This window comes from Medicago truncatula, chromosome 4 (assembly GCF_003473485.1).
Source record: "Medicago truncatula cultivar Jemalong A17 chromosome 4, MtrunA17r5.0-ANR, whole genome shotgun sequence".
Taxonomy (NCBI): Eukaryota; Viridiplantae; Streptophyta; class Magnoliopsida; order Fabales; family Fabaceae; genus Medicago; species Medicago truncatula.
The window spans coordinates 2,991,529-3,016,404 of NC_053045.1; the positions used below are offsets into that span (position 1 = coordinate 2,991,529).

General features: G+C 33.8%; 3 protein-coding genes across 3 annotated transcripts; all 3 read left to right on the plus strand.

Annotated features, from left to right (window-relative positions):
* Nucleotides 1-3,534: 3,534 nt before the first annotated feature.
* Nucleotides 3,535-6,469, plus strand: LOC25491357 (pentatricopeptide repeat-containing protein At1g15510, chloroplastic). The gene has a single exon (XM_013599254.3). It carries the CDS (start codon nt 3,661-3,663, stop codon nt 6,280-6,282), a length of 2,622 nt encoding a protein of 873 aa, XP_013454708.1. The 5' UTR covers nt 3,535-3,660; the 3' UTR covers nt 6,283-6,469.
* Nucleotides 6,470-15,980: 9,511 nt separating this feature from the next.
* Nucleotides 15,981-18,117, plus strand: LOC25491358 (molybdate transporter 2). The gene has a single exon (XM_039833173.1). It carries the CDS (start codon nt 16,077-16,079, stop codon nt 17,514-17,516), a length of 1,440 nt encoding a protein of 479 aa, XP_039689107.1. The 5' UTR covers nt 15,981-16,076; the 3' UTR covers nt 17,517-18,117.
* Nucleotides 18,118-20,084: 1,967 nt separating this feature from the next.
* LOC25491359 (uncharacterized) lies at nt 20,085-23,822 on the plus strand. Its single transcript, XM_013599256.3, has one exon. The coding sequence runs from the start codon at nt 20,459-20,461 to the stop codon at nt 23,645-23,647; it is 3,189 nt and encodes a 1,062-aa protein (XP_013454710.1). The 5' UTR covers nt 20,085-20,458; the 3' UTR covers nt 23,648-23,822.
* Nucleotides 23,823-24,876: the final 1,054 nt, after the last annotated feature.

The following is a 24,876-nucleotide window of genomic DNA, read 5'->3' on the forward strand; positions in this document are numbered from 1 at the left end:
ACATTTTTTTTTTTTTTTTTAAGAATAAAAGATGGATTATAAAAACATAAATTGAGTCGGTGCCATAGTACAAGGCGTGCTAAAGAGACCACTCAAAAATACAATGAGTTTGTCACAATACCACAAATATTTTGATTAATATTAAAGTTAAATAATATTTTTTTATAAATATTTATGTAGTCAAATGGTTTTGGATGCATGTATATAACTTGTTTTACTTCAATGATGCATGCATATTAAATTATTTGTTATATAGTAATTCATAACTTATTATTATGACTTTAATTAATATGTTATAATTAATGTAAAAAATATTTATTGTACATATATCATTTATGTTTTATTAATTTTTGTTAAAATAATAAATTTTATTAGGTGGATAGTTACGAATATATTTTTAAATTATTAAAAATAAGTTTTTTAATAAGTTTTTTTTAATAATTAAAAATAAATTGTGTAATAGTGATATATACCATGATTAAATTCCATCTCTAATTAGTTTAAAATGTAAGGAACTTGCAAGACTTATTTTGGAAGTGGTGCAACTCTGTCCTCCCAAACACCGAAAAAATTTCAAAATATCCCATAAACTTCATCTCATTGGTTGGGATGTTTGTTGCATGCCAAAGAAATACTAGCATAAAAAATGTTAGTTATTAATTATGGAAAAAATTATGAATTTTAAATAAAATAATTTTAATTAAATGTGAAATTGAAAAGCAAAAAAATTATATCAAAAAATGAGATTCTATTTAAATGGATGTTTATATTTAAAAATAGTTGTTAATTAATAGGATAAAGTTGATCTTTAATGCCACCTTTATTAATACCGTATTTTTTACTTTCCTATTTTTTTAAGTAGTGGATAAAAAATGACAAAACGATGTATAAAATAATTATATTATAAGCAAAACTAAAGAAAAAATTTACTACACGAAGATATTGTAAACCTTTAATTCAAGCCCTTCACATTGATCTTCATCTGATAATTCCAGCAACATTAATCTGCTTTATCAACAATTTTCAATGGAGCATCACATGGGAAAAGGACCAGTTATTCCCTAATCCAAGAAACCTTGTTCAACAAGTAATTATACTGATGCAACCCAAAGAAGACCGTCTTGTTTGAAAAAGCTCATTTGATGGTAACTTGTCACTCAAGGCAACTTATGAATTCAAAAGAAACAAAATAGGAAATTTACATTAGGGTAAAACTATTTGGTCCAAAGATATTCCTTCCTCTAAATCTCTCATGGTATGGAAATTAATGCAGGACAAAATGCCTACAAATGAGAAACTGATGGAGATAGGTTGTTATCTTCCACCAATGTGTTCCCTCTGCAACAAATCCTCTGAGTCTTCCTTTCATTTATTCTTTAAATGCATTTATGCTTTCAAGATTTTGTGTTGGTTTGCCTCTATTCTAAACCTCACTTTTACATTCAGTCCCTTGAAGACATATGGAATCTATGTGATAGAGCATTGTCCCCTCAATACCAAATTGTTATTAAATCAGTTATCATTAATGTTATTGACTCAATTTTATTTTCTATGAATCACGCTAGATTCAATAACAAAAAAAATTGATTGGAAATCTACAGTGATAAGGATTCAAGCTTCAGTTACTTTAGCAGGAAATTACACAAAGCTGACTGCATCTTCTTCTATGAGAGACTTTGAAATAATAATAAAGAAGTTCAACATCAATATTAATCCTCCAAAGGCTCTACTATTAAAGAGATCATTTGACATCCCTTAATCCTCAATTGGATCATATGCAACACAGATGGAGCCTTTACATCATCTGCCTCCTTTTGTGGGGGTATTTTAGAACCAGCAATGTTGAGTTGTTATGTTGTTTTACTAAGAATTTGCTTGTTTGTTCTGCTGAGTTAAATGGTGTTATGAAAGCCATTGAGATTGTTTTCCTTAATCATTGGTTCAATCTTTGGATTGAAACTGATTCTGCTCTAGTAGTCTTAACTTTTAAGTCATCTGCTGTGATTTCTTGAGATTGTTTTCCTTAATCATTGGTTCAATCTTTTAATTATCTGATTCAACCATAGCTCAACCAATATGATCCAAAGATATTGCCGATTCAATGTTGGATCCGATTCTAAAAATAACCTACGCATATACATAACTAAGGGTGCGGTTATCATGTATAAGACATCCTTATACACCCTGCATAAATCCCAGCCCATTTTAACCGGTAGCCCAACATAATTGCTTCGTACACCCAATCCATTTTGTCGTACACCCCCAAGAGAAACCACAATTCCGTTTTTTCATCTTCTTTCTCCGGCACGATACCGGATTTTCATTTTGTGTAAATTGTTTGTACTCATGGATTTAATTGTGACAACAGTTCCTCCTTCAATGGATTTCAATGGCAACAACACACCACAAATCCTTTTGCAGTCGACAAATCCAAAAACAAATCCAACAACACACTCTAAATCAATCGAGTGTGAATGGATTCCATTCACACTCTCCGAAAGAAACAAATCTGAAAACACAACCGAAAAATCAATCGACAAAACTAACTAAACCCACCACTCTCTAAATCACAAAAACAAACGTTAGGGGAGGAACAACACTTTCAGGAACTCAAACATGAGTACAAACAATTTACACAAAATTAATCCAGTGTCCACGGCGACACCGACACGAACACATCAAATGAGGAACACTCAACAACAATAACACACCACATCAATTTCTATTTTCCATCATCGTCATACGATACACTTGATTTGCATAAAGGGTTGTTGTTGAATTGAAACAAACTTCAGGGTATGGATTACTGAAACCATAAGTATGGTTTAATGGTTTTGATAGTCTTGTATGTGAAACCAAGATAATTGTGTAATGATTTTTAATGAAATTATTATCGTTACATGGTTTTAAATAATGATTAAGATGTTATACACTGAAATTATTACTGAAACCATAATTATGTTTAATGGTTTTGATAGTCTTCTATGAGAAACTAAAATAATTGTCTAATGGTTTTGTAAAGTATTTATGCAGGGTGCATAAGGAACTGACTTATGCATAATAACTTCTCCCCATAACTAATACATCAAATATATTTTCAAATTAAATCTAAAACAAACCAGTCATATATTATTAAAAAGGAAATAAATTTTCAGCGATAATATAAAAGAAAAACAAATATTATATTTAGTATAAAACAATGTTGAATTTGTGTAAGATTTTGATGTACTCCATCAATGAACGAATATTGTTTTTGTAGAAAGAAAAAAAGACATGTATCAAATCAACGAAAGTGACTAGTTGATAAGGAGTTGTCTCATACCTATAAAGTCGTAGATTTAATCTCGGTTTTCGATTTGAATACCTATATAATGGATGATCCGTCAATAACCATATAAACATTTTAAGTTTTAAGGTCTGTTCTAACTCGGGTGAACCTTCGAAATCCAAAGCGACCGACATGTACCAAATAGACTTATATCAAGCAAAGACAGCATTCAAAATTCAAATTAAGACAAAGAAGTTATGGATAAGCCTATGGTTATGGTTGGCAAATTTAGAAACATAGATTTTTTACACGACAGCACAACACAATTCACTTCACAACACTACTTTCTCTACTTTGTCTCAATTCACCGTTAAACCCTCACACATGCTCCAATGGCTTCTTTTGCAAAACCCTCTCAACTCCACACACCTCAAAGATACCACCACCCCATTATCCCAACCAATTTCATCAACTCAAAGTTCAAAACTTTCACTTCAACACATCAAAATTTTCACACCCTTAAACACTTTAGGGTCTCAAATTCATTCACCACCACAATCACTTCTTCCATTAGTAGCAACAACCCAAATTCAGAAATTTGTCAACTTTGCCTTGTTGGGAATTTAGATAGTGCTATGAGCTACTTAGAATCTATGCATGAGCTGAAAATTTCAGTTGAAGAAGATTCTTATATTGCTTTAGTACGTTTATGTGAGTGGAAGAGAGCTAGAAAAGAAGGTTCTAGGGTTTGGTCTTATATTACAAAGTCAAAAATGATGACCCATTTGAGTGTTAAGCTAGGAAATGTACTTTTGAGTATGTTTGTGAAGTTTGGGAATTTGGTTGATGCTTGGTATGTGTTTGGTAGAATGCCTGAGAGGAATTTGTTTTCTTGGAATGTTTTGGTTGGTGGTTATGCTAAAGGTGGGTTTTTCGATGAGGCGTTGAATCTTTATGATAGGATGTTGTGGGTTGGTGTTAGGCCTGATGTTTATACTTTTCCTTGTGTTTTGAGGACTTGTGGTGGTGTTCCTGATTTGGTTAAGGGGAGAGAGATTCATGTTCATGTTTTGAGATTTGGGTTTGAGTCTGATGTTGATGTTATTAATGCGTTGATAACTATGTATGCGAAATGTGGGGATATTGATACTGCTAGGTTGGTTTTTGATAAGATGCCTAAAAAAGATAGGATTTCGTGGAATGCGATGATTGCTGGGTGTTTTGAGAATGGTGAATGTTTGGAGGGGTTGACATTGTTTTGCAGGATGATTGAATATCCGGTTGACCCAGATTTGATGACCATGACGAGTGTGATTACTGCTTGTGAGCTTATAGGTGATGAGAGATTAGGGAGGGAGATTCACGGTTATGTTATGAGAACCAAGTTCTCCAGAGACCCTTCGGTTTATAATTCGTTGATTCAGATGTACTCGTCTGTTGGACTTGTTGAGGAAGCTGAAAAAGTTTTCTCTCAAACAGAATGTAGAGATGTGGTGATGTGGACTGCAATGATATCGGGTTATGAGAATAACTTGATGCATCAGAAGGCTCTTGAGACGTATAAAATGATGGAAGCGGAAGGTATCATTCCAGATGAAATCACCATCGGGGTTGTGCTTTCTGCCTGTTCTTGTTTATGTGATTTAGATACGGGGATGAACCTTCATGAAAAGGCCAAGAAGACAGGGCTAATTTTTTATGTTATAGTTGCAAACAAGCTCATTGACATGTATGCTAAGTGTAAATGCATTGACAAAGCTTTAGAAGTTTTCCACTCTATTCGTGACAAGAATATTATATCTTGGACATCTATCATCCTTGGCCTAAGAATCAACAACCGATGTTATGACGCTTTGTTTTTCTTTAAGGAGATGATGCGCAGACAAAAGCCGAACTGGGTTACTTTAGTTTGTGTCCTATCCGCATGTGCTAGAATAGGAGCTTTCACATGTGGAAAAGAGATCCATGCATATGCATTGAGAACTGGAGTAAGTGATGATGGTTATATGCCTAATGCAGTCTTGGACATGTATGTAAGGTGTGGAAGAATGGAATATGCATGGAAACAATTTTTCTCAATTGATCAAGATGTTTCCACATGGAACATTTTGCTAACAGGTTACGCTGAGCGCGGGAAAGGAACACTTGCTACCGAGCTTTTTCGAAGAATGCTTGAGTCAAATGTTGTTCCCAATGAAGTTACATTTATCTCCATATTATGTGCTTGCAGCAGATCCGGTATGGTAGCAGAAGGTTTAGAATATTATGACAGCATGAAATACAAGTACTCCATTAAACCTAATCTGAAACACTACGCTTGCGTGGTTGATTTATTGGGCCGTGCTGGGAAATTGGAGGACGCTTACGAATTCATACAGAAAATACCAATGAAACCAGACCCAGCAGTTTGGGGAGCCTTGTTAAATGCATGTAGAATCCACCGTCGTGTTGAACTCGGAGAACTCGCTGCTAAAAATATCTTTCACGACGATACAACAAGTGTTGGATATTACATTCTTCTGTCGAATCTTTACGCTGACAACAATATATGGGACAAAGTTGCAGAAGTAAGAAAAATGATGAGACAGAACGGGATAATTGTAGATCCTGGATGCAGCTGGGTGGAAAACAAGGGCACGGTGCACGCTTTTCTTAGTGGTGATAATTTTCACCCTCAAATTAAGGAAATAAATGCACTTTTGGAGAGATTTTATGAGAAAATGAAGGAAGCTGGTATTCAAGGGCCAGAAAGTAGTCATATGGACATAATGGAAGCTTCTAAGGCTGATATATTTTGTGGACACAGTGAGAGATTTGCCATTGGATTCGGACTTATTAATTCAGCACCTGGGATGCCGATTTGGGTAACTAAGAATCTGTATATGTGTCAAAGTTGTCACAACACTGTCAAGTTTATCTCAAAGGAGGTGCGTCGTGAGATTTCTGTACGAGATGCGGAGCGGTTTCACCATTTCAAGGGAGGTATATGCTCTTGCATGGATGAAGGTTATTAGCTTTAGCTTGATTAAAGGAAAAATGTAGGATATGTAGCATCATATTGAAAAATTAGGATTGTTAAATATTACAGCTTTAAAATGTTGTACAATAGTGATTAATGGGCTTATGAAATATTGATCAGCCCTATGTATAACACGATTTACAGTGAAATAAAAATATAAAAGTTTGTTTTGTATGTTGCAATTAGGTTATTTATTGATGAATGAGTAAACTACTACAGAAATGGAATTTTTCCCAACTATCTGTACCACTATTTGATAGAATTAAAAGTACTTGAAAACAAGCCTCTTTTCCTTTTTATGTTGTTCTTTCCTTTCAACCCCTTCAAAACTTGTTGTACCATTTCCTTCATCTATGCAGGTAACCTCTTCAGCGTGATTTTCATGTCCTTTCCAAATTTCCAGCTTCATCTTCTATTCTATCTTCTCTTAGTCCAAACATTCTTGTCTTGAACTAGTTAAAAAAACCAGCTTTAGATGCCTTCTTTTCTTCCTCAAAAAGCACTCTGAGCTCTTTGTGGAAAGATGTTCTTGATCTCTTTCATCCTTGCTCCCATTCATGTCATATCTCTTTCTCCAATTTATCTCTTTGATCACACATCTTCTGAACCTTTTTCTCTACTGCATCACAAATGGTCTGCGCTTTGAGTCTAGCCATCAGTGCCATTAGTTGCAGCCTGATTCAATCTTATCCATTCCTTATAAATCACACTCCTACAAGGAAAAGAATTTATAAGCTAGTTGTCAAATTCAAAGAAATCAAAAGATAGTTCATTTCAGTCGTGTCTTGTTTGGATAAACAACTGAGTTAAGATATTATAGCGTGAGCGTTATCATATACGTGCTTGTGTATAAGCTGTAAACTGTTTTCATAATGCAACTGAGTTAAGATATTATAGCGTGAGCGTTATCATATACATGAATGGAAGGTAATCAGGCAACAAGCTGCGCCGCTAAGCCTTTTTGAATGAAAAAACCAATCCTTGTGAACACAACATTCATGGACAGGGGACATTGCATTGCTTATGTTGAAAACAGTTTATGTACATGTCATAAGCTGTAAACTCTCTCAAACAGTGTCACAAGTGCTTATGTTGGTAAATATGGTTAAATAAGCAAATTCATGGTCACTGGTCTTACTGTCTCTAATCATGTTCTCTAGCACGGCTCTGTATGAAAATTGAGCCTCGGCTATCTTCCTTCCCTTTTCTGCCTTTTTCGTATGTTCGTGAGCACCAATTCCAATTCCTGAATGATAAGTTTTTCTTCTTCATTTGTGAGATTCATTTCATTTATTTAATTATCTAGCTTCTGTATTTCTACCTGCACTCTTGTTTTTTTCTTCTATTTGCTTTAGGGAAGTTATAGCCATGATAGCAGTATGGATTTTTATCAAATTCAGGATCTTCATTTTCTTCCAAAAGATTGCCATAGCTTTTTCTTGAAGCTACTGCAAAACATCAAAAGTTTGCAAAAGAATTAAGTTGCTGGCAAGTACAAACATAGTGTTGATTATCAATTTATAATCATGCTATAACTGACCAATTTTTGAGAAATTATCCTTAGGTTTCTATTACAATCCATTTACTTTAGAGCTAATGTATCATAAAATTCCCTTCTAGAATCTATGATGGCAAATGGAACTAGACCAACTTCTTGTTTCAATCCAAAAATATATTGTGGAAAAGTATTAGTCAACTATTTGAGAAGCATTCAATTGATCATGATCTTTTCTTTAGAAATTAAAATCCTATGTGCCTGTCATTTGCAATGAAATATATCATTACCAGTCCCACTTTATGTCTCATGAACTATGCAGCACCGCTGACACTTCATATTGAAGGCTTGTCTGGTGTTTGATTCGTGTCAGAGCCAGACACCAACATGTCGTTACATTCGATTACTTCTATTTTTCAAATTATTACAAGTGATGATGTGTCAGTGTCGTGTGCGTGGTCATGTCTGAGTTTCATAGGTCATTAACATGATTTCCCCAAGAAAAACACCAACCTGAAACCTGAGTCTGAAGAACCAAAAATGGACAAGAACTGATTCACAGAGATACCTAATTGAAAATCCCACCATGGTACTAAGAATTCCAGCTTATTTTTGCTCCCTCTTGTAGGCTTGCCTTTATTGAATCCTCATATTGCTCACAACAGTCAATCCCCCCTACATGTTTGAACAAAATCACACTATGATGCACCAATTATATTCAATCTTATATTACTTGAACAAGGAAACCCATGGTCAAAGAAGAAGCTGAGTCTGCATGGTAACACAGGACATTTCCATACGCATCTACTCGGATCAACGAAGCATATTACAAGATATAGACCAAGGATTTAAAATAGGTTCACGCTGGAGGTTTGGACCGCAACATTTTGGTTTTTGACGTCGATCTGACATCATGGTTTTAACAACTTTAAGACCGCGATTAAGGTAGTATTAGCCTCATTTGACTAAAATTCTCCACAATATGAAGGACTGTGAAGCCATCTTGACCATCACTATGACTGTGACCGTTACCACGATCATGATTTAAAACATTGTAGAGGATTCTGTTTAAAACATTATCCTCAAGGGTGGACCCATAATCTTCTGCCATTGTTGAGTATGGCTTATCTTTTTGGTGATGATGTTATGGCAGATACATGGGAGAAAACATGGCTTACATTTGGTGTTATGTTCCTTAGTGTGTCAGTGAGACCAATGTTGGGCAAAAGATAAAAGACATGGTGGTTTTAATTCAAGAAATACAAAAAAGAAAGGGTAGTTTCCAGCTGAAGTAGATTATGTATATCATCATAGATTATGCCAAAATTTGAAAACTATAGTACAAAATCATTACAGATATAAAAAATAAACAATATTATTACCATTTGTTCATGCCAGGATTGTAAAAGAAGCCAAATTTGGAAATTTCCTAGCTAGATTAGATTACTTTGCGTGTGAAATTATTACCCTTTGTTTGTTGTTTTTTATTTCCATACCCACCATCTAGTCCCTCACCCCTACTTTTTTTTTTTCTTTCCTAAAATGTCTTGCACGATATTTTCTTCATGCCTCAAAAAATTTCCCTTCAGTTTTATAGATTTTTGCAATACATATTTTTCGGACAATTTAAGTTTTTAGGAATGTATAATGTTTTGTAGGAGTGAAAAAAATAAAATAAAATAGATTAACCCGTCAACAACATGTTTAAAAAAGGTGTGGGTACAGGATGACTTAGGTTAGGTAAACGGGCGGTTGACCACCACACTCAATCTAGTTTGTCATCTCTATTTTTTTCTTTCACTATGCACATAAATGTACAATTTTAAAAGGCTCGTGTATGGATTATCCAAAATATATTTTTAGACTGACAAACTCAAATTTTGAGTTTACCATTACGAGTTAATCGAGGATTTTCTCATTAAGTTATGAAAAAATATGAGTTCGATTCATAAGTAAAATAATTTTTTATCAAATTATAATCGGATGATTAACACAAAAAAATTAATGTGTCCAAATCTCTATGTGCTTCCTGCTTACAGTAATTGCTGTACATTTTAATATCAAGGAAACATACAAATGCATCTCATTAAAAGGTTTTCCTGGTCAAAGTTGTTGCGTTTAAGCATAATATATCTATAGTTGCTATTGTCATGCCTACACACCTCTAGTTTTTTTATGACTCTAATCCCAAAAAGTGCCAATAATATATTGTATATTATGAATGAATCATGTTAGTCTATGCTCTAAAGATACAAATTAAGAAGTTAAAAAAAAAAATTAAAATATAACTATTAAAAAAATACATTTAAAATATAACTTTATTTAAAAAAATACATTTTTAAGTTTTTGAAGACACTAAATACACAATTTTTTAGATTATATTTTTACATTTTACTCGTTATTTGGTTAAGTAGTTGAGTGGCTGAAGCTCACACGTTTCAATTATAGAGAAGTATGGTGTTCAGGAGTTTGAACTCTGACTCGTACATATATTATGCATTGTCTATACCAACTGATCACATTTAATCTTAATATATGTTTAATATATGCTTCAAAAACACCGGTTAATATTTTTCGAATATATTATGAGTAGGGAAAATAGACTCTCTTTAGATCTCAAATTGTTAACTCAACACATCCAGTTGTAATAATCCAATAATTACAAATTTTAAAATATTTTCCTACCACAAAAAGGTTTCCAAGATTGTTGATGAAAACCTCGGCAACATTGCAACTTAAATCCAATAATATCCCATCCACGTGTATATGTGTACAACAAAAAAATATTCATCATAACAACATTAGCTTAGTTACAAAGCCAACTAAACTCTTCAATTATTAAAATAGAATCAGCATCAAAATGTTTCTCCCCTAAACGGCACGTAAGCAAAAAAAAAAAAAAAAAACTAGAAGAACAGTGAATAACAAGTGATCAAACAAAAAGAAAGTAACTTTATTTAAAATTACTAACAATGACATGAAAATTTTATGTAGTAATCTTTCAAGTAACCAAAGAAAAAAATCACATTGAAATTCAAGTACCCTACAATCACATCATGCATATTCCTGTCCCATAAGAAACAGAAATTCCACACGTAAGAAAAAGAAGAAAAAAATATCTAGATTAGGTTATGCGTAGAAAAGAGCCACAAAAGGTCCTCAATAGCTTCTCCATCAAGATCACAAATATTATAATATGTCAATATTAATAAATTAATATATAGTACAATAATCCAAGTCACTTTCATTTATTTATTGATTCGAATCACATGCCACCTTGCTATTTATTTACTTCAAAGAATTTGATGGTGCGATTTTTTTAATATTGGGGACATGAATGATGTAAGCTAATGTTAGAGAAAAATATGTATCATTGAAAAATAATAATCAGATATTATATTTTGTGGAAAATCTTAATATCATAGGGGTGTTTTGTGAAAAATCTTCATTTTATAAGGTTGAAATCTAAACTTTTATTTTTACATGTGATAAACCGAAACTCGTCCAAATTACAGGGGATAAAGATATATTAACCTTTTTTTTTAACATGCTACAATGAATTATATTATCAAACCCAGTAAAGTCTTCCCCACAATGTGTCTAAGAGGACTTAAGAAAGTTACAAATTTACAATATTATCACAAATAAGAATAAACGAACATAAACAAAAAGAAGAAAAAAGATAAGTTACAACGGTTAAGCAAGAAAGAGGATTAAGTTTCCAATAAGTGTAGTCAAAATCGAACATCATATATGTCGATTTAAACCATTAGAATGCATGAAACTTAACGTTTTCGCTTAAAGAAATAATATTTTTCTCCTTATGCTGAAATATGTGTTTATTTCTCTCTTTCTAAATTACTCACGCAACTGAAAGTCATATAATGTTAAATGTCAATCGAACATGTTTTGAAAAACGACCTAAACCGGCAAACTGAAGTAGACGATCCGATAAATTCTCTTGAGTCACTGTTGAAAAACCTAACCAACAAAAAACCACCATCCAAATCTTACCGTAGAAATAACAAGCAACAAATAGATGATCCTTGTCCTCATTCAAACAACAATCCCTCGTACAAACTTGGTCATTAGGAGAAAGCACACTCCTCTAAGCTAAATTATCTCGTTGGAATTCGATTAAGTATCAAACACCAAACAAAAAAAATAAAATTAACATAACTATTTTAACCACGAAAGATAAATTTTAGCAATTGAATTATTATCATAAAATTCCAGTCCAGCTTCCTCTATCAACATGTGATAAGCAACACTGCTCACCGTATAATGATTGGAAGAATGAAGCTTCCAAACCCACTGATCTTCCACGCCAACCTGCAGTACAAGGGTAGTTATAAGCTCAACGCACTCCCCACCAACTCCTCCTCTCAAGGAAACAACCTCCACCTCCACCTCCAAGTCTCTCCCTTCACCCCCCACCCTACACATCATCTATATCTTATATTATGAAGTTAACGTGGCTGAACTGAAATGGTAAAGTAACTTCACATAAGCATAAATTAAAAATGAATCGTTTGGAAGAACATGAATACAATTTTCGGGTGAAACAGTTTTGCGCTGATTTTATTTATCTTTTGACTGAACTTTAGATTACTCTCCTTCCACTATAAGCCAGAGAGTAAAATAATCTTATGTTGAAAGAATCATTTAATGTATTTTTTGTGAAATATAGAATAAGTTTAGGAAATTTCAACCAACATCTCACACACAACCACCAACATCTTTCTTCCACTCGGATCTCAACCACGATACCTCATCTTTCTTCTAGTATCCCACGACAACCACCATGCCTCCTTCTTCGGTGACACTGGGTCGTCGTCAGTGTATGTTACAGAGTGAGAGAGGAAGAAGATTCGTGAGCTGAGGGAAGAGAAGACTGAAGAGGCACACAAACACAAGAGAGAGGGACGATTTCACAAAATTTTCCTTGCATTTTAAAGGAAATTACGAAAAATGGCATTGGTGTCTTTTTTGTGTCAAAAAATCTGTGTTTGTTTATCATTTCTCAATGATCTAATGATAGACGTTTACTTTCTAATATACATTTTACTTATAGGGAAATGAAAATTGTTCAGAAAAACCTGTGTTATTCAGAAGAACAAATATTTAAACTCAAGTGAAAATTATTCAAAAGAATATGCGTTGTTTTAATCCTGATAGAATAATTCTTATCCATACTTTATTTATCTTCCGATCGAACTCTAAATTATCAGGGCTTCTTTCTCCTAAAAACGAGAGTTAATAAAAAAAAATCATATATGTCGTTTTTATTCAACGAGAGATGGAAGATAACTATAACTATTTGTGCCCCCTCTAAAAAAAACACTATTTGTGCCCATAGTCCATAGATATATCAATCATCATTCCAATGGTGCGTTTCATTAGATATATAATAAGGATTAGATAGAACATCATAAGACAGAACAACACAACATAAGATAGAACAAAACATGACAAACTTTGATGATATTAAATGATTCTTGGTCCTTTTTTATATTTGATGGCCAAAAAATTATTTTGGTATTCTAGACAATTTGTATGTGAGACAAAAAAGTATGTCGTGGTTTAGTGAAAGACAATTTTTTTTTGTTTTTGTAATTTCTTTTACTATCATATCCCTAAAACAGTTTTACAAATCAAACACTATATAATAGAAGATGCTCTGTCCTGTTCTTATTTTTTTTAGCAAACACACCCTAATTTTTCTAATACACTCGAGATTTTTTGTTTTGTTTTTGACAAATCTAATACTACACTCGAGATGTGAGTGTTTTCTTTCCTTTGGCTGCTGAATTCAAAACTGTGTACATTGTTTGCACGTTGATTAAACTATAATTAAAAAGTTATGCTGATGTGTCAATTTTTTTAGAAAGTTATGCTGTACTAGATTTTTCATATAAACTTTTAGAAGGCGTCCCTATTGGCTAATTTGGTATCGTGTGTAGGACACCAAACACAATTATTTGTCAAACGTATGAAGATATTTTTCACTCCCTTTCTTTTTTATAAATTTCTTTGACATTTTTTTTATGGATATTAAAAAACTGTTGTTAATAGTGTTCTCATAAATATAATTCAATTGGTAGGAATTTCATTTTTTATATGCAAAGTCGATATTCAAATCTAGATTTTCAATTTATTTATTTGAAAGATGAATTTTTAGTCATTAGACACTCGACAAAAATGTGTTTTTAATTTTCTAAAAAAAGTGTTTTCAATGTAATTAATATGTCAAATTTGTATCAAGAATAAATTAATCCAAGTGGTTAGAGATTTGAGTTCTTTAAGTAGACACTCAAAGATTTGATCCCTAATTTATGTGTATGAAAACCATTCGATTGCGAATGGAGAACCCACTTTGTATGTCTCATGGTTCTTCGATAGATGATAGTCGTTGCTAATGATGATGAAATCTTTGCAGTGATAACAATTTTTCTGAAGGGTCTTAGCTTAACATGATAATCCAAAAAATATGTCAAATTTGTATATAAGTATTTTTTTTGAGAGGCTGTATACATAGTTTTAAAACTCAGACCGGTGATCGACTCGGTAAGGGTATTGGGTCACTGGGTCAATGGTCGAACCACTGGGTCACTGGTCGAACTGCATGAAAGAATCGGATTAAATTGGTTGACTCGACTCGGTTTTTATAATGAAAATCTTGTATTACATTATATGATTTTGTTCTCTAAAAAGTATTATTACACTTATAAAAAGTAACATAATTTCACAAGTTTATTTTTTAAATTTAATCCATCGACTATGATACAATTACCAATCAAATACAAAAAATAATTTTAAGCATAAAACTGATTTTCATAAAAATAAATTACGCTATTTTTATTCTTTACAAAAAAAAATATGCTATTAATTGCAATAATATATATAAGCAAGTGTATTTTTCTGTGTTAAAAATATTTGGAATTAATTTAAAATATAATTTTGCAATATTTCGTTCAGTCAAAATTATGAAAAAAGATAATTGAAACATTTTTTTTTTGGTACAAGATAATTGAAACATTAAATTATAAGTTTTTTTTTCTTTCTAATGCTTTATAAAAAAAAAAATTGAAGTTGTAGTAAACTTTTACAATTGAAATTAATATAACAAATAAAAAGGAAATCACTATCACAAATGAGTGCATGGTATGTTGGTATTTCATTCTACATCTCCTGCTGCTGTTTGCTGGTTTGATTCCCTGCCTGGCCAAAACGGATTTTTTTTTATAAATATAACAGACCCTTGTTTCTTGTAAAGAAAAAAAAAAGGATCAAAAGTATTGACCCGGCCGGTTCAAGAAGACTCACCGAGTCACCGGTTCAGGCCGAGTTACACCGGTTCGTAGCAAGTCAATAGCATAACCGATCCAATAAGTGAACCGGACCGGCTTACCCGTTCACGGTCGGACCGGTTCGACCGGCCGGTCCGATCCGAGTTTTAAAACTATGACTGTATATAAGTTTTATTAAATAAAATTATTTTTGAGTTTGTAGAAGGTCCTAAATTCAAATTCGAGTAACAAAATAAAATGTTCAACTTAACAATCATGGTATGGCAAAAAATATATTTAAAAAATAAGAACACACATATTTAGAAATTTAAAATAGTTTTGTGATTTAATAGTTAGATAATCAAAATCAAAATGTTTGACTTTTATTTTAATCATCTCTAAAGTTCACAAGCATTATCTCTAATGATAGACCGATAGTGTAAAACTCTTTAAACGATGATGCATATAAATTAAACTCAATTTTTATATTTAATATTTTTTTTTATCAAATAACATAGTGACTTGAGCTCACACATTTTAAATATGGAGAAGTGAGATGTCTAAGGTTCGAACTTTGATCCTAAATATATTATGCAATATTCTACCAATTGTGTTAAGTTGACGGGGGCGATGATAATTTCTAATCTTATAAAATGGTGCATAATTTTTATTTTACTAATCCTAATTTAAAATTATCTTATCAAGGAATGCCAACAACACTTGCTTTCAACACTCTTTGGTACTCACTTTTTTGTTGGATGAAATTAATGTATTTTCCATCCCTTTCTGTGGATTCAATTTTCAAAGTGTAGATCCACAATAGTTTAAGCCAATCACCGAGTGAGTATTATTATAAAGGATGTTTAAAGAGAGTGTTGGTGACATTAGTGTTATCCTATATATATTGACAAAAAGCGTTCATTGTCCATTGTTTGTTCCTTGGCAACAGCACATAAATCTCAACAAACCTCATAAACTAATCAAATCTCTAACCACCATACCATCATGGCACACGACAACATCTCCAACGACCAACCACCACCGGAAACACCCCTCCTCCGCCGCACCTTCTTCCATCTCCCATCAACCCTCAAACTCAAAACCACCCTCTGCTCAGAACTCTCCGGCGCCGTCGGAGACTTAGGTACATACATCCCCATCGTCTTAGCCTTATCACTAGTCAACAACCTTGACCTCACAACCACACTCATCTTCACTTCACTCTACAACATCACCACCGGCCTCTTCTTCGGTCTGCCTATGCCAGTCCAGCCTATGAAATCCATTGCAGCAGTTGCCATCTCAGAATCACCACCTCTCACCATTCCTCAAATATCTGCAGCTGGTTTATGTGTAGCTGCTGTCCTTCTCGTGCTCGGTACAACCGGTTTAATGTCATTTCTTTATCGTTACCTTCCTCTTCCGGTTGTTCGCGGTGTTCAGCTCTCTCAGGGACTCCAGTTCGCCTTCTCTGCTATTAAATATATTCGCTATCAACAAGATTTAGCTTCTACTTCAGCTAAAACCGATACAGTCCGTCCTTGGTTTAGTTTGGACGGATTGGCTATTGCTCTTGTTGCCGTTCTGTTTCTTGTCCTCACCACTGGTGCTGGTGAGGACAAACATAATTCAGAACGACAACAACAACATGGAGAAGAAGAATTAGACTCTGTTGTTGTTCGGAGAAATAAAATTAACCAAAGGTTGAAGATTTTATCGATGATACCTTCGGCTTTGATTGTGTTTTTGTTTGGATTGTTATTGTGTTTTATTCGTGATCCTTCGATTTTTCATGATTTGAAATTTGGGCCGTCGAAGATTAAGCTTGTGAGAATTACATGGGATGATTTTAAAGTTGGATTTGTTAGAGCTGCAATTCCACAAATTCCTTTATCGATTTTGAATTCAGTAATTGCGGTTTGTAAACTGTCCGGAGATTTATTTCCCGACAGAGAAGCTTCTGCTATGAAGGTTTCAGTGAGTGTTGGAGTGATGAATTTTGTTGGTTGTTGGTTTGGTGCTATGCCTTGTTGCCATGGAGCTGGTGGATTGGCTGGTCAGTATAGGTTTGGAGGTAGGAGTGGTGCTTCTGTTGTTTTTCTTGGGGTTGGTAAATTGTTGATTGCTTTGGTTTTTGGGAACTCTTTTGGAAGAATTTTGGGTCAGTTTCCTATTGGCATATTAGGGGTGTTGCTTTTGTTTGCTGGGATTGAATTGGCTATGGCTTCTAAAGATATGAATAGTAAACAAGAGTCTTTTATTATGTTTGTTTGTGCTGCTGTTTCTTTGACTGGGTCTAGTGCTGCTTTAGGGTTTTTTGTTGGGATTGTACTTTACTTTTTGTTGAAATTGAGGGAGCTTGATTGTGGTGATGGATTTGGGTTCTTGTCCAATTCCAACAAGACTAAATCCTCTAAGGATGAAGAAACTCCCTTAATTGCCTAGACATTTTGGTTTGGGTTTTGGTTCGGATGGAGTGCCGAATGGATTCATCAAAATCAGGGATTTTCTGCATTCACGCAGTCAATAATTTCTAGTAAGTTTCATAAATATTTTTAAATTTAACTTGGTGAGTTCGAAACCAAGATGTTGATTAAATGCGGAGAATTCTTGACTGCAGAGAATCTAGATCCGTGTCAATTGGAGACAGTCTTGAAAATGATAACAAAAGCTGTGATCATTGGAAGAAGAAAAATTTGTATAAGTACATATATATCTTTTCCACCTTCCTCCTGTCAAATAATCTTGGCTATATTTGTATTGTTGTAATGTTCAATTTAGGGTGTAAAACATATGTGTATATTTATTTATAGATAAAAGTTCATCCTTTTATGTATGAGACTTTTGCCAAGATGTGCTGGTGCAATGGGGAACATGGTTTTGTAGGACCCTCCCCTCCTATACTGCGGACTCAAATCATGTGTTTGGATGTAGTAGAAGGAATCTGTTATGATTCATAGGCAGGCACATATTAAGGAAATTTCATTCAGATTGTAGCAAATCATTATAGCCCACAAAAGCATACTGAATGAGTGAGTGTTTAGCATAATCTTGATCAAGAATGCCTCCTCAATCAAGACTGTGGTTCTCTATTGAATAGCACTAAACTTTTATGAACAAAATAATGAATTATAAAATTTTTCTTTGATGAAAAGGAGGGTTTAAATTGAAATATGAAGTTTTAATTTAAGATATGAATATGAATGAATCGTTGATACCTAACTTGCTTGAGAAGGTGAGATGATTATTAATTTACTAGTTGTGTTTTCCAACTCATTATAGCATAGTTTACCCACTGCATAAGTGCATATCAATTCCAAAAGCTAAGCAAAGGCAAAAGTGTAAAACTCCTCCCACCACCAAAGGGACCACTTTGATATTAACCTATCAGTAAATAAAGGAAAAGATTACTTCTTTGTACCTAATTATCAAACTCTTTTAGAAAGAAAAAAGTTGTCTCTAAATATAAATTTTGCTTCAAATTATTATATACATATTTCCCAAATATGTAAGGGTTTCCTCCATTAACGGTATAATGGATGGATAATTGCAAATTAATTATGAAATCAAACGTAGAATTGATAGATGAGAATTCAATCGGAGTTGGTGTTCTTAATGCATAAAAGAATTAATGGAAATATAGAAGAAAACTTAGTCTAAGACTTCCATTACTCTATAAGAGAGTATCAAATGGAAGAGATGATTGCCTTTATCAATTTTCTTCATAATCATTATTGATCATCGTTTCTTTATTTACGGACAACCATTGTAAGAGAGTATCCAAGGGGAGAGATGATTGCCTTCATCAATTTTCTTCATATAACCATTATTGATCATCGTTTCTTTTATTTACGGACAATCACCGACCACATGTTCATTTGTTTCAATCGATTATATTATATCAAATGTATTTTCTCATATGCCATTTCGAATTGCAACAAAATATTTTTATAAAATTTATAGTCCTCCATTCGACATCGATGATTTCCCTCTCCTAAAAAGGAATTAAATAGTACCATTACATCCTACGATATAACTCAAGTGATTAATTTTTGTCATAAAAATATAACACAAGTGATTAATCTCTCTCTCTTGTAAAAAAAAAGTGATTAATCTCTCCAATTAATTGTAGAATAAATATCACATTTAAAAAAAAAAATACATACTATTTTCACCATTTTGTAAAAAATAAATACACCCTAATTATTGTTTTAGTTAAAGAAATTTAAGGTGAATTAGGCTTAGGAAGTTACTAAAATTACAACAGACTTCAAGATACATCAAGGGCTAATCATCTGTTTGAACTAACGGTTCTTTGAATACTGTCGCACATTTAGTGAGAAGCTTGAATGTATAATTTCATTTGTATTTATGCTTATGTAAGACTTTCTTAGTACGAGTACTCCCATCTTTCAATTTTTTTTTTATTATCATTATTATTTTTTTACTTATACTCCTTCCGTCTCTTTTGAAGGTAGTAGTTTACAAAAAAACATGGGGTATTTAAAAAATTGTTGGAGCAAATATATGTGTATATTACCAAATTGTCCTTCTTTGTGTATAATTTTTTTTTGTGTTAGATGAAGTGGTAAACCTTTGAAATTAAGCTCACACACAACTCTGAGGTTCTAGGTTCGAACCCGGGTCACGACGTCCCGCCTTGCAATTTAGGCATTTGCCAGTTGAGTTAGGACTTCTAGACGTGTATAAATATTTTTAATGTTAAATTTTTCATATTTTAAGATTCATTGATAGTATTAATAAATGCATCTAGAAATTTATAGATGATGTTATATTAAGAGAGTACGTCATCCGATCACTATTATAAACAAAAATTATTATAAATGATGTATATGATCTATAATAAAAACTATATACATCATTTAATGAATTAATCTAAAATGTTAATTTTTGTTTATAATAATGACCGAATAGTGTATTATTTGTCATCACCTAGTTATTTTATTATTTCTCTTTCAATGAAAATTAGAAGAAGCTAGTAAATATGAGCAAATAATATTGTGGATCTGAACGACCAACCAGGACAGAGAGTCCACGCTTTCTTTCTTCAACTTCACTTCACTTCATTCACTTTGTATCTGTCCCAAATCCCAATTCCACATTCTCTCTTCAAAATCCCGCAAACTTGCTCAACATATTCAATCATCACTCACTTCCAAAAATGCTACTTTGATCTGTGTCTCATTCAGGTTTGATAAGCTTTTGTTTCTCCTTCATATATCTTCTTTTAAAAATATGATCTTTTTCTGATTTGATGCAATGAAACTCAAATTTCTCATTGAAATTTGACAAAATAACCAATTGGGTCTCTTAGTTAAGTCTAATTCTCAAGAAAACTTTTTGACTTCATTCAATTTGTTTGAATCATGAAGTTGACATTTTTACCTATAGCTCTTTCTTTTCTTTGTGAATTGTTGGTTATTGTTGTAGCTAGTTCAGAATTTCCTGAGGAAATGTATAGATTTGATAGGAAATCTCACGTGGGCTATAAGTATGATAGAATTGATGAAGTTCGGAAACAATGTGCTTTTGTTTTATCTGCTGCATCTGAATTGAGGTTTGATTATGGTGGTGTTGTTGGTATGAAAGGAGAACTTTCTTTTGTTAATGGGGATTGGATTCAGGATGTTGGTAAGTTTCCTATTATGCCATTTGATGATAGGAATGAGAATTTGCCGGGGGGTTTGTCTGGAGATCGGCGTGGTAGTCCGATGAAATTGGTGTCTTTTAGGGTAACAGATGTTGATCATGCTCATAGGTTGAAAAAGTCGATTCCTATTAATGGTTTCATGGCGATGGGAATTACTAGAGATGGTAATTTTATGGACAATGTGTATGATAATGGGAATCTTGATTTTCGCTTATGGCCTGGACATTCTCAGCTTTCGTTTCCCTTTCAAGGGGTTTACACTGAATCGAAGAGAAACGGTGGGGAGAGGGTGTTGTGTTTGCTAGGGAACACCATGCTTCCAACTCGAGAAACCAATCCTGCGAATCCATGGGAGTGGATGAAAAATCCCAGTGATGTACCTATGTCAGAAGATGATCAAATTTTGTTGGTTCTTCGATATCCATTGACATTCACTTTGACGAATAGGATGATAACTGGAGAGTTAAGAAGTTTGAACCGTGATTCGAATCCTAAATACTTTGATGTGGTTCACATATCCTCGCAGTTGGGTAGCTCAGCCAAGTTCACATTTGACTCCCAACATATTTTATCCAAAGCATGTGATCCCTATCCGTATAAAGATAACATGACAGATAATGTCATTAGTGTCTACAAAGGGCCAAGGTTTTGTGAAATCCTTGAAGAAGTTACTAGAGATAAACCTTTATCTGTTGTGCCAAACTGGAGATGCAATGGTACAGATGATTTCTGCAGTAGATTAGGTCCTTTTGTTTCGGATGAGGGAATCAAATCGACACATGGAGGCTTTCAAGATGTTATACTTTATATGCAGGATGTTATCTGTGAGCAAGCAGCTGGTCATAGTAATACTGGTTCCACTAAGGTGTCTGCGGTTTTTAGAGCGGTTTCTCCATCCGAGAATCGATACAATGCAGCAAAGAGATCCGGTGTCAACAACATGTCTCTTGCAACCGAAGGAATCTGGAAATCTTCTAGTGGACAGCTTTGCATGGTTGGTTGCCTTGGACTTGTCGATGCCAAAGGGAGTAACTGTAATACTCGGATTTGTTTGTATATACCTACAACTTTCTCCATAAAACAACATAGCATCATTTCGGGAACTTTGTCTCCTATTAATAACAATAGTGCCTTTTTTCCTCTATCATTTGAACAGCTTGTGTTACCTACAGAACTCTGGAATTATTTCACGTTCACTCATCCGAATTACAGTTACTCAAAAATTAATATTGCTGGCGCTGTCCTTGAGAAAAACGAGCCGTTCACTTTTTCAACTGTCATTAAGAAATCGTTGCTAACTTTCCCTAAACTTGAAGATGAGACATTTCAAGATAGTATCTCCCTTCTTTCAGAAGATCTCACTTTTCATGTCTCAGGTTTTCCCGATCCTATGCCTCGTGTGCAGGCCCCGAGAGTTGATATTCAGATGGAGATTCTCTCGGTTGGACCCATGTTTGGGCGTTATTGGCACGCTCAAAATGGTTCAACCGGGGAACAACAAGAAACACCATATCATGCAAATGCTGCAGAATATACTGAAAAGCAGCTTCTTTTAAATGTATCTGCACAACTGAGTCTTAGTGGGAAAGGTTATGGTAATTTTTCTGCACTTTTTCTCGAGGGTCTTTATGATCCACATGTTGGAAAGATGTATCTTATTGGTTGCAGAGACGTGCGAGCATCGTGGAATGTCTTATATCAGAGCTATGATCTTGAGTCTGGAATGGACTGTTTAATTGAGGTGGTCGTTTCCTATCCTCCGACGACAACTCGGTGGCTAGTCAACCCCACTGCCACAATTTCTATAGGAAGTCAAAGGACCGACGATGATACTCTTCGGTTCAATACAATAAAGCTCCAAACCTTTCCAATCATATACAGAAAGCAACGTGAGGATGTCCTCTCACACAGAGGCGTTGAAGGGATTCTCCGGATCTTAACACTTACATTGGCAGTTGGTTGCATTTTAAGCCAACTTTTTTACATAAAGCACAATGTGGATTCTCTTCCATATATATCTCTTGTTGTGCTAGGTGTTCAGTCTCTTGGTTATAGCATTCCTCTAGTCACAGATGCAGAAGCTCTTTTCAAGAGAGTGGTTTCCGAATCATATGATGTGTCGTCATCTGGTACTTTGGAGAACAGTGAGTGGCTCCATATCATTGATTACACTGTGAAACTTTTGTTGATTGTATCGTTGCTGCTAACCCTGCGGCTTTTTCAGAAAGTGTGGAAGTCGCGGATCAGATTGCAAACACGCACCTCTTCTGAGCCGCATTGTGTCCCCAGTGATAAAAAAGTACTTCTTTGTACCTTCAGCTTACATCTCATTGGTTACATAGTTGTTCTAGTAATTCACGCCACAAAAACCAGTCAGAAGAATCTTAGAACAGAGAAATATGTGTATGCTAAAGAGAATTCTCATACGTTGCCGGGTTGGGCGACGGAATTGGAAGAATATGCAGGTCTTGTCCAAGACTTTTTCTTGTTTCCCCAAATCATTGGAAACTTAATATGGCAAATCCATTGCAAACCACTCAGGAAACTGTATTTCATTGGAATCACTGTAGTAAGACTTCTTCCTCATATATATGATTACATTCGAGCTCCAGTTCTAAATCCTTACTTTTCCGAGGACTCAGAATTTATCAACCCAAGTTTGGATTTTTACTCAAAATTTGGTGACATTGCCATTCCTGTGACTGCAATTATTCTTGCAATTTTGGTCTATATTCAACAAAGATTGGGCTATGACAAGCTGAGTCAGGTTCTGACATTTGGGCAGTATAAGCTTCTTCCTACTTTTAGATATGAAAGGTTGGATTCTAAGTCCTTTGAAACTGAACTAGTTCCAGGTAGCAATGGTGGTGGTGAAAATAAGAAAGAACAAGTTGATGAAGAATGAATGTAGACACTAATTTGTGTTACTGACAAAAAACTGCTGTATTGTATACTTACATCATTACATGCATGAAAAGTAGGAATGAGTTTTTTGGGGGAATGTATTATATTGTGTATGAGAGGTTTACTTTTATATACAGAATAAACAAGTAAATTGTGGTTTTAGTGTTCACTTTTGATTCTTTTTTCTGCATTTTTTTATGCTTTGAGTTCTCCACTATTGTTCTAGCAACTCTTACTCTGCTTGTTGTACCGTACTAGATTGAGATAAAAGGTCAAAGGTTGGTCATTTACATACTCCATCCGGCCTTAAATATAAACAAAAAAATATATATGTTTTGTTCCAAAACATTTCTGAGAAAGAGACTTGTATTTAGGGATAGAGTTACTATGTTACTCTTAAAAAGAAATCTATTATGCTTTCCCTCATAGAAGAAAACACATTATACCAAGAAACAGTTTTGATTTGTCTAATTCTTACATGTCTTTTATTCATGTAATACAATCTCATATGTTTTAGTTCAATTCAACCATTCCACGAACAACAATTTTTATTACTTTTTCTTGGTTAGTTCTGTTGCAAGGGATTCATTCCCTTTTATTTTTAACCAATTTTGAAAAAAAAATACAAATTATGTCAGTCTGAAAATATACTTTCAAAATTCGATGGTGCGGCGTCACCAATTCTTGAAACTTTGACCGAAAGGGGAGTACAGTAGTATGATGGCTATCACTTAAAGGAGAGAATGCTGGAAATTCAAGAGTCAAGTGTGAGCAATGAAGTTTTACATTGACCAAGTATGAGAAACATTAAGAAAATATGAGAGAACAAACTCTATATGCCAAATGGTAATGAATTCCCCACAATCAAATAACAATTGCAGGAAGATTTAAATCTGAACCATATAATTTGAATCAAACAGCCTCCAATGCATAGACTTGCAGGAAATCAAAATCCATACCTAATGCATTTAGTTTTAATGTTATGGGTTGGTTAATCTTGTTATACAAGTTAGTTACTTGCTGCACAAGTAAGTGGTTAGTTAGAGTAAAGTTTCCTTTTACAGTAAGTTAGGGCCCCCGCGTCAACTATGAATGGATGAATTTAAGCCCAATAAAGAAAAACCAAAGAAAATTGATCTATAGGCACCTTTTATTGCTCACAAGCTCCCAAAATGTCCAAAATATCTTTGTTTTAAATGATTGAAAGTTACAAACCGATCACATCGGAAG

Coding starts and splice junctions, on each gene's coding strand:
- LOC25491357 (XM_013599254.3), top strand. CDS start 3,661: ATGGCTTCTTTTGCAAAACCCTCTCAACTCCACACACCTCAAAGATAC.
- LOC25491358 (XM_039833173.1), top strand. CDS start 16,077: ATGGCACACGACAACATCTCCAACGACCAACCACCACCGGAAACACCC.
- LOC25491359 (XM_013599256.3), top strand. CDS start 20,459: ATGAAGTTGACATTTTTACCTATAGCTCTTTCTTTTCTTTGTGAATTG.